The sequence below is a fragment of the Bubalus bubalis genome, chromosome 15 (genome assembly GCF_019923935.1).
Source record: "Bubalus bubalis isolate 160015118507 breed Murrah chromosome 15, NDDB_SH_1, whole genome shotgun sequence".
Taxonomy (NCBI): Eukaryota; Metazoa; Chordata; class Mammalia; order Artiodactyla; family Bovidae; genus Bubalus; species Bubalus bubalis.
The window spans coordinates 7575476-7587586 of record NC_059171.1 but is presented as its reverse complement, the minus strand read 5'-3'; the positions used below and the strand labels follow the sequence as shown (position 1 = coordinate 7587586).

General features: G+C 35.9%; 1 protein-coding gene across 1 annotated transcript in view; it reads left to right on the top strand.

Annotated features, from left to right (window-relative positions):
• The window catches only part of MMP16 (matrix metallopeptidase 16), a 391105-nt gene that overhangs the window by 291794 nt on the left and 87200 nt on the right, over positions 1–12111 (top strand). Inside the window, exons 5-6 of the mRNA XM_025265002.3 lie at positions 2258–2419; positions 4685–4896. Of these exons, the coding sequence (XP_025120787.1) occupies positions 2258–2419; positions 4685–4896 (374 nt within the window). The remainder of the gene's footprint in view (positions 1–2257; positions 2420–4684; positions 4897–12111) is intronic.

Sequence of the window (12111 nt, the reverse complement as noted above, 5' to 3'; positions counted from 1 at the left end):
TCTTGCTACAATCCTTCATCCCATAATGTAATCACTTCCTTCCTTACATGAGATAAATGCCCTGGCAAGTCAACACTCACTCTCTTATTTATTTGAATCTCGAAAAATTTTCTATGGCCATTTTTAATACTCAAAGAATGAGCTCCTGGTAAGGCTGTCCACTTCTCACCTCCACCAAACAAAAAAAGCAAGGCAACAAATGATAAGTTTCCTAGTGTTTTGTCCATTGAATGGTATCTTCATTCTTTAAGTTGCTGGTGTCAAAAGACATGGTGTTATCTTTTACTTTTTTTTTTTCTCACACCTTGCATTTTGTCTTTTAAGAAGCTATGTGATTCTTGTTTCAAAATGTACCAAAAATTTGACTGCTTCTGTATACCTTCATTATACCCCCTTTGGGCCAGGTCACTAGTATCTTTGCCTGAATTATTACACTAACATCAGAGATTTAATCATGCCGAGCCCCTTGCCCACTGCATTTGATTATCATAAGTAGTTTCCAGAATGATCCTGTCAAAATGTAAGTCAGATTATGTCCCTCCTCAGCTCAAAACCTTTCAATGATCCCCACTGCAGTCAGCCTAGAAAGCAAAACCATTACTGTTCTCTAAAATTCCCTGTATATTCTAGGCTCCATTTCCTCTCTGACTTTATTCTTTTTCTGCCTTATTATTTATCGGTATCATTTTTCACTATGTAACATCCTGTTTATTTTACTTTTCTATCATGTTTCTCTCTGGTCTCCCCCATTAGAATGTAATGTTAGGAGGACAGAAATCCACCTATGTCTTACTACATGAACTTGCAAATTGTATTTCATGTCTCCAAGCTTTGTTTTCTCATTTTTTAAGTGGACATGATTATAGTGATTGGAGAATTGTGGGAATTAAGTGAGAAAATACAGGTCAAAAGGCCCAGTGCAGAGTTAGTAAACTTAATAAAGGTAGTCAACATTTTTATTACAGATAATACAAATTATATTATTTTTCTTTTAACTTCTATTTTTTTTAAGCCTCTCTAATTTGTTCCCCACTGATATTTAAACAGATATTCTCTGAAACTCAGGTAAGCCCCAGAAATGTTTGAACAGCTCCTTTCTCTGTGCAGTCAGCCCCACAGTTTCACCCCTTCCCTCTGACAGACTACTCCAGAATGGAATTAAAAAAAGTACTGGTTATGCATCCAGTTTTCATGTTTAAAAAAATAGCCCTCTGCAGGTAATTACCACAGTGATTACATTGTAAAAGTGGTTGGAAAGGAATGTTCCTTAAAGTGAGACTCAGGAAGTCCACTGAATTCTTTAGCATTTGTAACAAGTCAACTGCCTAAAACTGCATTTTATGTTCAGTCATGTTAAACTTATCACTTAGAAACATAACTCTTGGAAGAATAACAGCCCCAATTCGTTGATACTCATGAGGCTCAATTAAATTTTTGGAATGAGCAAATATCCATGAAGGACTGGCTCTGTTCTCAGGCGCTGACTTATGATGATCCAAGAGTAGACAGCATGTAGAGGCCATCCGCAGGGGTCTGATTACACAAAGTCAAATTAACTGTCTCTGAGGGTTCTACGATAAATATATTTTGTTCAGATCATGCATTAATTGATTAGAATTTGTATTTGCAGAGCTAAGACTAGATTTCTAGTTTTATGACTGCTAGCCTATGACTTTTATTTTACACTCCTATTTTCCTATATTCTAAGCTGGTAAGAAAGATAACCATATTCTAGGAATTATAATAACCTGAGTTCTAGTCACAGCTATGTAAATACAAAGACTTACTATTGTTGACAAAATTTGTCACCCCCTATGCCTTAATCTACTCATTTGTGTAAAAGTAGGGATTGTACCTTGTATTTTTTGCTGAATTATTGTTAGAATTATGTCCAATATGAAGATCACATAAGTGAGATATAGTATATTGCATGTTTTCTAGGATATTTCAACAGCAGTAGTAGCGATTTCTGATGCTACTGTTCTCTCTTCAACTTTTGTTCTTTATTCCTCTTTAAGTTTCTAAATTTTTGTGACTTCACTATCATTACCTCCTCACCACCAACCCTGCCCCTTCTTTTAAAAGTAACATGTTTGATTTTACCCAAAGGTAATCCAATGATAAAAATCACACTGATCGTTGAACTAAAGAGTTCCTCTTATTTTCCTTGGGTAAAATTTTGGTAATACCAATTGTCCTTGTCAATTCTATACTTGGATATTAGTTCTAATGATGCCTTTTCTTCTCACTTGCACAGGAAATGACTTATTTCTTGTGGCAGTTCATGAACTGGGACATGCTCTGGGGCTGGAACACTCCAACGACCCTACTGCCATCATGGCCCCTTTTTACCAGTACATGGAGACCGACAACTTCAAACTGCCCAGTGATGACTTACAGGGCATCCAGAAGATATACGGTAGGTCACCACTGATTCTGTTTGATTAACTCTGTAGTGAAGTATAGAATTCCTGTGTTGTCTTTTTTGAGATAGGTGCTCTAAGTGTTGTATTAGAGAGAAAAATATTGAATGAAAGTCTGATCTATTGGCAAAAGTCTTCTATCAGTCAAGTTTAGTTGGCACCAATCGCAGATATCTTAATGTGCAGATTATGGGAAAGCTTAGGCACTGATAAACTTTCCTTCCTGAGTTAATTGAAACCTGCAATTATAGTAAAGATCTGATAAACTTTAGTATTAAAATTCAGGTAAAATATAATAAATTAATATAACCAATAAACACAGTGAGTTAGAAGACTTTCCTGGAAGAGACTGAGACTTTGATAAAAGCTGACAGATTGATTCTCACTGATATTTGATGTTAGATCCTAACAAACCACTTTTGAAAATGCTGAAAATAATCTTGTGTAATGGATGTAACAGAATAAACTCAAAAGCATGTAGTTATTGACTAAGAGTGAAAAATAACAAATGGCTAAGTTTACTAACACATCAGTTCAGTTCAGTTGCTCAGTCATGTCCGACTCTTTGCGACCCCATGAATCGCAGCACGCCAGGCCTCCCTGTCCATCACCAACTCCCGGAGTTTACTCAAACTCATGTCCATCGAGTCGGTGATGCCATCCAGCCATCTCATCCTCTGTCGTCCCCTTCTCCTCCTGCCCCCAATTCCTCCCAGCATCAGGGTCTTTTCCAATGAGTCAACTCTTCACATGAGGTGGCCAAAGTACTGGAGTTTCAGCATCAGCATCAGTCCTTCCAATGAACACCCAGGACTGATCGCCTTTAGGATGGACTGGTTGGACCTCCTTGCAGTCCAAAGGACCCTCAAGAGTCTTCTTCACACATAATTCAAAATAAATTTATAGTAGAGTAAAATTGTTTTAATTTATGGGATTCAGTCAATGAATGAAAATTAAGACAAAAGGGAGAGAGACTATTACACATATTTAAATCCTAACTCCCTCAACATGGCCATTGACTTTTATAAAGACATGTATTTCACACAAAAATTTAACTGTTAAGAACTTGACATTTATAATTTACATGTACAGAATATGCTTTACTAAATTAATAAAATGAAGCTTTCATTTTACAATGCAAAGGTAAATGTGTGCTGTACGTATATTAATATTCAGTATTCAGAAACTATAATTTACATTTTTCAAGTATCATAGTTTAAATTCACTAATTTGTTTTTCATTTATTAGTTTTTCAACTTCAAAGTGGTGAGAATTCTCTCAGGGTTAAAATAAGTTTTTGGGGAAAAAAAAGGTCAATTTTTGTTACTGCTCTTTTTTGGGGTGCTACTGAGAAAACAGAAATGTCTGGGACTCAAAACTAAATGGCTTATATGTTGAATGAGCTAGCCTCTGCCTATGCGGGTGTCATCAGACATTCTGCCGAAGTAGTTAACTGAAAGGAGGCTCTTTCTCATGACCTCATGAGTTAGTAGTCTAGACTGAAGGTCTGCAAAAGAGTATTCTTTCCATATCTAAATATTAAGTGTGAACAGCTCTGTATTTCTCTTTTAAAACATAAATCCCTTGAGGAATGATGCTTTACATCTGTAGCAGATTACATGTATAAACTTTGGCTTGATTTAGAAACCCCCTTTTAGAAATACTTCTTCACATTAATATTTTACCTCGTAGTGTTTTAATCAATAGGCGTTTTAGATTTAGTATTCAAATGAAACACTAGTCTAGCAATTTGTCAAAACATTTCATTAAAAAAATAATGAAAGTCAAGAAAAGGTTATAAAATACAGTTAGGTACATAGGATAGAATAAACTTTGATTTGTTAATGTTTAGAAATATTTGCACAGAATCATCTTTCAAAATCTAGGATTGACTTTAGTAGCGTTTACATGCAGGGTTCCAGTATTCATTTTAATTTATTTATTATTAATATACCACCTACTTCCAAAAAAGATTTCAAAGCACCATATCCAATAAGGACTGTGGTGAAGCTATTAAAAAAAAAAAATCATTAAAAATTAACAAAGAAGGCCTAGTTACTTGGATCTAGAATTCAGCATGATAAAGACAGTCTCTGATGGACTTGGCAATGGTTTGTTATTTCAGTAAATATACAATCTTAAAGACCTCTTAGCTCACTTAGTCAGAACCCTTCACTGATGAGTGACTGTCCTCTGTAGCATTTTTTCTAGCACTCTTCCAATTTTAACTGAGCCAAGTGCTGTCCTCATATTTTCAAAAGGTCCGCCTGACAAGATTCCTCCACCAACAAGACCTCTACCAACGGTGCCCCCACACCGCTCTGTTCCTCCCGCTGACCCAAGGAAAAACGACCGGCCCAAACCTCCGCGGCCTCCCACGGGCAGACCTTCGTATCCTGGAGCCAAACCCAACATCTGCGATGGGAACTTTAACACTCTAGCTATTCTTCGCCGTGAGATGTTTGTTTTCAAGGTAGGAAGCTGTGACTTTTTTTTTTTTTTTTAACGGTAGATTAAGTGTCTACAGTGTCGCTTTAGAAAACAAGTTCTCGTTCATTCTAACACCACCTTCCCAGGCCTTTCACAGTTAGAAGGTTCAAAGAAAGTATCTTGAAAAGAAATGCACAAATGGGCTTAAATGTCTAGCAGAAGATTCTCATAACATTCTATTTGGGGAATGCATTTATGTCAGCAAAAGCTAAAATGCTTAGAAATGTGAGGCTAAAAAATGCTGCATGTTATGAACAGATAAAAAAACCGTAATTTCAGTCATGAATAGGAACTAATAGAGATGATTTGCTTGGGAGCTTAGCCACTTCCAGGCGCGCTGCCGCTACTCTATCTTTGGTTTGCACATCTTTCTGAGATCCTTATAATTTCACTTGACAATTACAACACTGCTTTTTTTAAGAGGAGTATTGATCATTTCATTTTGCTCAGGGTCTGCTAGTAGCCATTTAAGTTAAATCTCTTTGAGATGGTCATTTTGATTTTACATATATATATATATATTTTTTTTTAAGTCAAGCATTTATAGGCATAAAAATCCAATGTCAAAAATTAATGTGAACCCAATTTACATTATTTTTTAAATGTTATAAACTAAAACTAATTTTATATTTTGCTAAATGTGCATTTCAGTGACATTGAATTCTCCAACAATAACCCTGAAAAACAATGTATCAAAGTAAATTACATAATACTAAAAAGTGAATGTAGTATAATACTGAAAAATACTTTTTCCTCAATGTTTGTAAACCATTCTGAAAGATTAATGAAAAATTTAAGTTTTATGTTGGCATCAGTATATTAAAATAGCTACATATTACCAATACCATTCATTTAAAAATAAAATAATGTGCTCTTTTTTTTAGTAGGTATGAATCAATAAATAATGAAATTTGTCCTACTTACACAGAATATCCTATCTACCAGAGGCCATACTTTAAAATATATATATTTCATATAATTTTAATAGGCAAAGTACTTTATTTCCTTTATTTGAAACTAAGGTTTGGATTTGTTGTAAGATGCTCAAAAGCATCATAATTTCCAGAAAAAAAATCAATGCTTTTGTTCAAATACATGACTATATTTTTGAATTTTATAAATGCCCTACAATGTTCCGTTAGATATCTCTTACTTAATTTAAGTAGGATAATAAATTTAGATTCAAGGAGTAAAGTAAAAAAGCTTACTCATTACTCATTGTGGCTAAGCCCACAACAACTAGTTGAAATGAACAGAAAATGCAATATTTTCTTATTTTACAAGATACCAGATGACAACTGAAAGATTCTGATTTCATTGCTTTGGCTGAATTTCCACATCCAAGTATTATTCCTTGATATCATGGTGATATCACCGAAATGTCATCTTTATCTGAAAATATGATATGAAATTGACTCTGAGTACATTCATTTCATTCTTCTTATCTGTCTAATTATATTGCCAGTCTCAGAAGGGACGGGTCTCTCCATGTCTAATGATTATTTTTACAACCTTATGCTCTGCACACTGTGAGAGCTTAGTGAGTGCTCTTGAATAACCACTGGTTCTTGGCATCAGGAATGAGTTGAAAGTACATAGGCCAACTCTCAAATAAAATGCAGTGGCCACTATTTTCAATGTCCAAGCAAGTGTGTGTGTGTGTGTGTGTGTGTGTGTATATATATATATATATATATATATATATAGTGAGGACTGCTTCTCTAAACTCTCATGGTACCTAGGATCCTTAATCAAAACTCTCTGCTGGACAGAGTTTCTAAACTATCTGAATTCAGTTTCTTTCACCAGGCCCTGCTCTACTTCTAGGAATAAATTCTGTAGAAGATATCTTGTTTATAATTTTCATGCTCGTCTCCTATTGCCTATGATGAATATGTATGCCCAGGGTAGTTTACTAGGGACCAGGGCTTCCCTGACAGCTCAGCTGGTAAAGAATCTGCTTACAATGCAGGAGGTCCCACTTCAATTCCTGGGTCAGGAAGATCCCCTGGAGAAGGGATAGGCTACCAACTCCTGTATTCTTGGGCTTCCCTGAGGGCTCAGTTGGTAAAGGAATCTGCCTGCAATGTGGGAGACCTGGGTTTGATCCCTGGGTTGGGAAGATCCCCTGGAGGAGGAGGGCATGGCAACCCACCCCAGTACTCTTACCTGGAGAATCCCCATGGACAGAGGAGCCTGGCAGTCTACAGTCCATGGGGTTGGAAAGAGTTGGGCATGACTGAACAACACACAGGATTTATAAATAGAAGGTAACACCCCTGACTTTATGGAGCTCATACTCCAGGAGTGAAGATAAACATTAACCTAGGTACTTTTAAGATACAAGAGGAATAGACATGAAGCAAAAGTACTGAAGTCTAGTTGAGTATATAAAACACACTTGACTGAGAAAAGGCTTATGCCAAATTTTGAGAGAGACGCTTCCTAGGCACATTAAAGCAATTGGTATTTGACATACTAAAAAGTTGATGTACTGCGGCAGAGAAGATAGATAGATATCATAACTATATTACAAAGTGATAAATGTTGTAAATCAGAAATAGACAAAAATTTGATCACAGGGAAGAGAATATGATTGAGTGATACCTGCTCTTAGTTAATAACTATGTGCATTGGGTAACTAATAGGTGCCTGAATATAAGCTAGGCACTTTATGTTGATAATCTCCGTGTGTGTTCTTAGTTGCTCAGTCCTGTCCAACTCTTTGTGACCCCGTGGACTGCAGCCCACCAGGCTCCTCTGTCCATGGCGATTCTCCAGGCAAGAATACTGGAGTGGGTTGTCATGTCCTTCTGCAGGGGATCTTCCCAACCCACGGATCAAACCCAGGTCTCCCACATTGCAGGCAGATTCTTTACCGACTGAGCCACCAGGGAAGCCTGCTGCTGCTAAGTCACTTCAGTCATGTCTGACTCTGTGCAACCCCATAGATGGCAGCCCACCAGGCTCCCCTGTTCCTGGGATTCTCCAGGCAAGAACACTGGAGTGGGTTGCCATTTCCTTCTCCAATGCATGAAAGTGAAAAAGTAAAGTGAAGTCGCTCAGTCGTGTTTGACTTCTAGCGATCCCATGGACTGCAGCCCACCAGGCCCCTCCATCTATGGGATTTTCCAGGCAAGAGTGCTAGAGTGGGGTGCCATTGCCTTCTCCGATAATTGACTACAGGTTTACTTAATTCCAAAAATCTGTTTTCCACATTAAGTTTTGCTAACTGAAAGAGCTAGGGAAAGTTTGAAAAGAAAAATAGACTTTAAGCTATATTTTAAAATAGTAAATATTCAAGAAATATTTACCAAACCTATGTTGTGAGACTCTGTTTTAGGCATTGGCCGTGTAGCAGTTAAAACAAACAAACAGACAGCAATATAAACAAACAAACAACAACAAAAAAAGAAACCCAAGCTAGATCCTGCTTTCTTGGAGCTGACATTCTGTTTTCAAAGTGGACGTATAGGGGAGAGTGCTTCACACAGAGGTTTGGACCTGCCATGCAAGGCTAATCGGAGAGCACCCACATTGACTGAGCCCCCCAAATTCTGTTTTTCTCTGTTAAGAACTTCAGGCCTTTTAGCTACTCCCTCTGTGCTACATGGTCTAGACTACCTTCACCTCTAAATTAACATAATTTTCCAGGTACCTGATCTTCCCACCTGAAGTTACTCGTTGCCAGTCTCTCTTGGCACATCTACTTTTTAAATTTTCCTTTGACATACTCACCATTAACTTTTGTAGTTTGCTCCTTATTGTCTGTCCCTTCAAGTGCATTTTAAGATCACCCACTATTAGATTTCACTTTTAATAATGTAACAATTTTCTACTTTTCTTCATTACTGTTCTTTATGCAAATTGGAAACCTCTTTGTTTCTTCAACTCTTACCAACACTCATTTCACTTTAGTTTTATTACTTGGGGTCTCTCTACAGCCTTTGCTTATCCAAAATTTTCATCCTCAACATCTTCCACATGTCCCAGACCCTCTTAACTATTCATCAACCCCAAAATCTCTTTTTAGTGATTTTTATATTTATTCTCTACATTCAGTTTGCATGCTTTTTTATTTCTATTTTCTTTAATTATTTCTCATTGTAATGTGTTTCTTAACTAGATTATAAACTTCAGAGTAGGGATTGGTTTGTATGGACCTCGTGGTGCTTGAGCAAATAAATTAGGTAATTTCAGTATAATATGTATTGAATGAAACTATAGCTTTACCTTGTTTATACAACAGTAATCAATCAATTGAAAGTATTCCATTCTTTTAGTTCATTATTCCTTGCCCAGGATGTCCATGAGTATTATCTACTTCAATTCTATATGTATGATTTTTAAGTAAAAAAGAAGAAAATCTAGATATAAGTAAAAGATAATATCATCAAGTGATTTTGTTTTCTTAATAGAAGGAGACTTTCTTTATAAATGTAGCTTCAGCATAATTCTTCTGGTAGCAGTCTTCTTAGGAGGTTGGATATACATTGAGCTCACAAAAATTCATTTATTTATAGTGAATTCACCTGGATATACTTTCTATATGGAATATAAGTAAATTATATATATATATATGGATAGTATTATAAACATAATTTTACATATTATTTATTTATTCATGAGAAAGTTAATCTTTACAGGCAGCTTTATAATCTTTGGTTAATGTAAAGCAAGAAAATTAAAATCAAAACTAAATGCCAAAGAACAGAAAAACGAAATAGCAATAACAAAATAACTTTGTCTGCACTTTATAGAAGGTGATTTTTAAGAGTGTCTGAAGAGTGTAATCTGCTATTGTGATTGGGCTGACAACAATTATAAAATCTGATTGTTCAAATGAATACTCTCAAAGTTCCTTTGGACAAGATAAAAACATTGTATAGTCTGCTGTGGTATGAAAAAGAATGAAAGTGGAATTAGCCTGCCTTGTAGAGGGTATGTTTCAGTACACAGTACTTTGTTCCATGTGGAACAACGCAGCAGTAACTATATTCTCCCTAAAACTAAGGACACTAAGAAAAACCATATCCACCAAGTCAGTTTCTTATAGCTCAAAAAATAAAAATAAAAAAGTAAACGAGAAAGGGTGGTTCTGGACTACTGACCTGCTCTTTACATCAAGCGGAGCAAGCAAGGGTCCCTTCTTTAGAATATAGCTAGAAAGGATAGTGTTAAGAGGCAAAGCTGAAAGCTGTCATGGAAAAGCATTTGAGGAAATACAGTAAAGTGTCTTCCTAGTTAATATAGAAAAGCAACAGCTTTGACAAAGAGAGCATTTCATCGTTTATCCAAAAAAAAATCATTAGGTTCCTTTTACTTCGTCAAATTTTTGCTTGTTCATTTACCACAAAATGATTTGTTCTTAAATATGACCATCTTCTCTTACAGCCACCTACTGAATTCTACTGAAGAATCATACTTCTTGTTATTTCCATAGAAACACATTTGTTAACACTATTTTGACATTCATTAAAAGTACATTCAGCCAAGTTTAGTAAGTACAGAGTATGATCCAGTTTTATTTGCAAGACAGTTTTGTTTCATAAAAGATGTTATACAAGAAAGAGGAGATGCTTATTGAAAGAGATAAATTATATTTCCACAATACTGATTTGTAACTAAACTCCTTACAAGTGATCAAAATTGAGCTTTTTGACTCTTCAGTAGCTTCGAATCTCTTGGTATTTAATATCAATGTGTTTCCCATTCTATGCTAAACATCTCCCCATGAACCAATATTTGCTCCTTTCTTTCATTTTATTTTGTTTTTAAATTTTTCTTTCTGTGCTGCATGTTCCTCATTTCAACCTTATCATTCTTGAAATCTGGAACTGTGCCTTCCTCACGTCACCTTTGTAACTATATCACATTATTCACGCAGAATATTTGGTCAGTTTTTCAAGTGTACATTATGCCTTTTCTGTATTAATGACATTGAACTTTTGAAATTTAAAGAAGTTGAAACTATGATTTTTCCCTTAAAAACCTTAAATTTATCAGGGAAGGGGCAACATGTAATTATCAATCAGAAATGCTTTGTTTAAATCAAAGCCCACAAAACAGAGAGCAAAAATGGCCCTTTACACCTAAGAGAATATTGGCTTAAGCCTGGGAATAGTAAGATCATAGAGACGACTGTGGAGTCCAGGTGGTAACTTTCCAACAATTGGTGTGATCTAGGATAAGAAGAAACTCCAGATGTCAAAATCACTGTGGTCAGCTTTGAAGGATCCTAGATACAGACCTTTTGGCTCAGAGAAGTGAGGTGAAGGAGCACATGAGGGTTGTGTATTCAAGTTCCCACTTGACCTCTGATGCCAAATTTAACAGACTTGAAACTGAGCTACTGCTCTTCCCTCAAGAACCTACTCCTCTGCTTCTTCTCTTTTTTCACTCCAAATAAGGGCGGTTCCATCTTCCCATTTATTTAGTAAATAGATCCTAAAGTATAGAGCCAAATCCAGTTGGCTTTACCTTCAAAAAATACATTAAAAATCCACCCATTTTTCTCTCCTTCCACTGCTTAAGTCCAATCAAATGCACCATCACAGCTCACCTTCGTATTGTAATATCCTCCACACTTGTTCCCCTGGTTCCTCCCTTGTCCCTAATGTCAACCCTTCAATGTCTGTCAAGGTTCCTATCAAACAATCCCACTTCTGAGTATGTATCCAGAAGGGACGGGCAACATTAGCTCACAGAGATATCTGCACTCCCATGTTCATTGCAGTATTATTTATAAAAAGCCAATATATGGAAACTAGCTAAGTGTCTATCAACAGATGAGTGGATAAAGAATGTATGATATGTGTGTATATATATATTATATATATATATATACACACACACACACACATACACACACATATACAATAGAATATCATTCAGCCTTAAAAGAAGGAAATCCTGCCATTTGTGAGGCCATGGGTAAATCTAGAGATCATTATGCCGAGTAAAATAAGGACAAAAGAGACAAACATTGCATTATCTCACTTATATGTAGAATCTAAAAAAGTTAAGCTTATAGTAACAGAGAGGAGAGTGGTGGCTACCAGGGGCTGAGGGTGTGGAGAAATGGGGGATGTTTATCAAAGGGAAAACTCATTTATAAGATGTATTTCAGTTATAAGTGGTATAACTTATGTATTCAGTTACAAGATGGATTACCATGGTGACTACAGTTAATAATGCA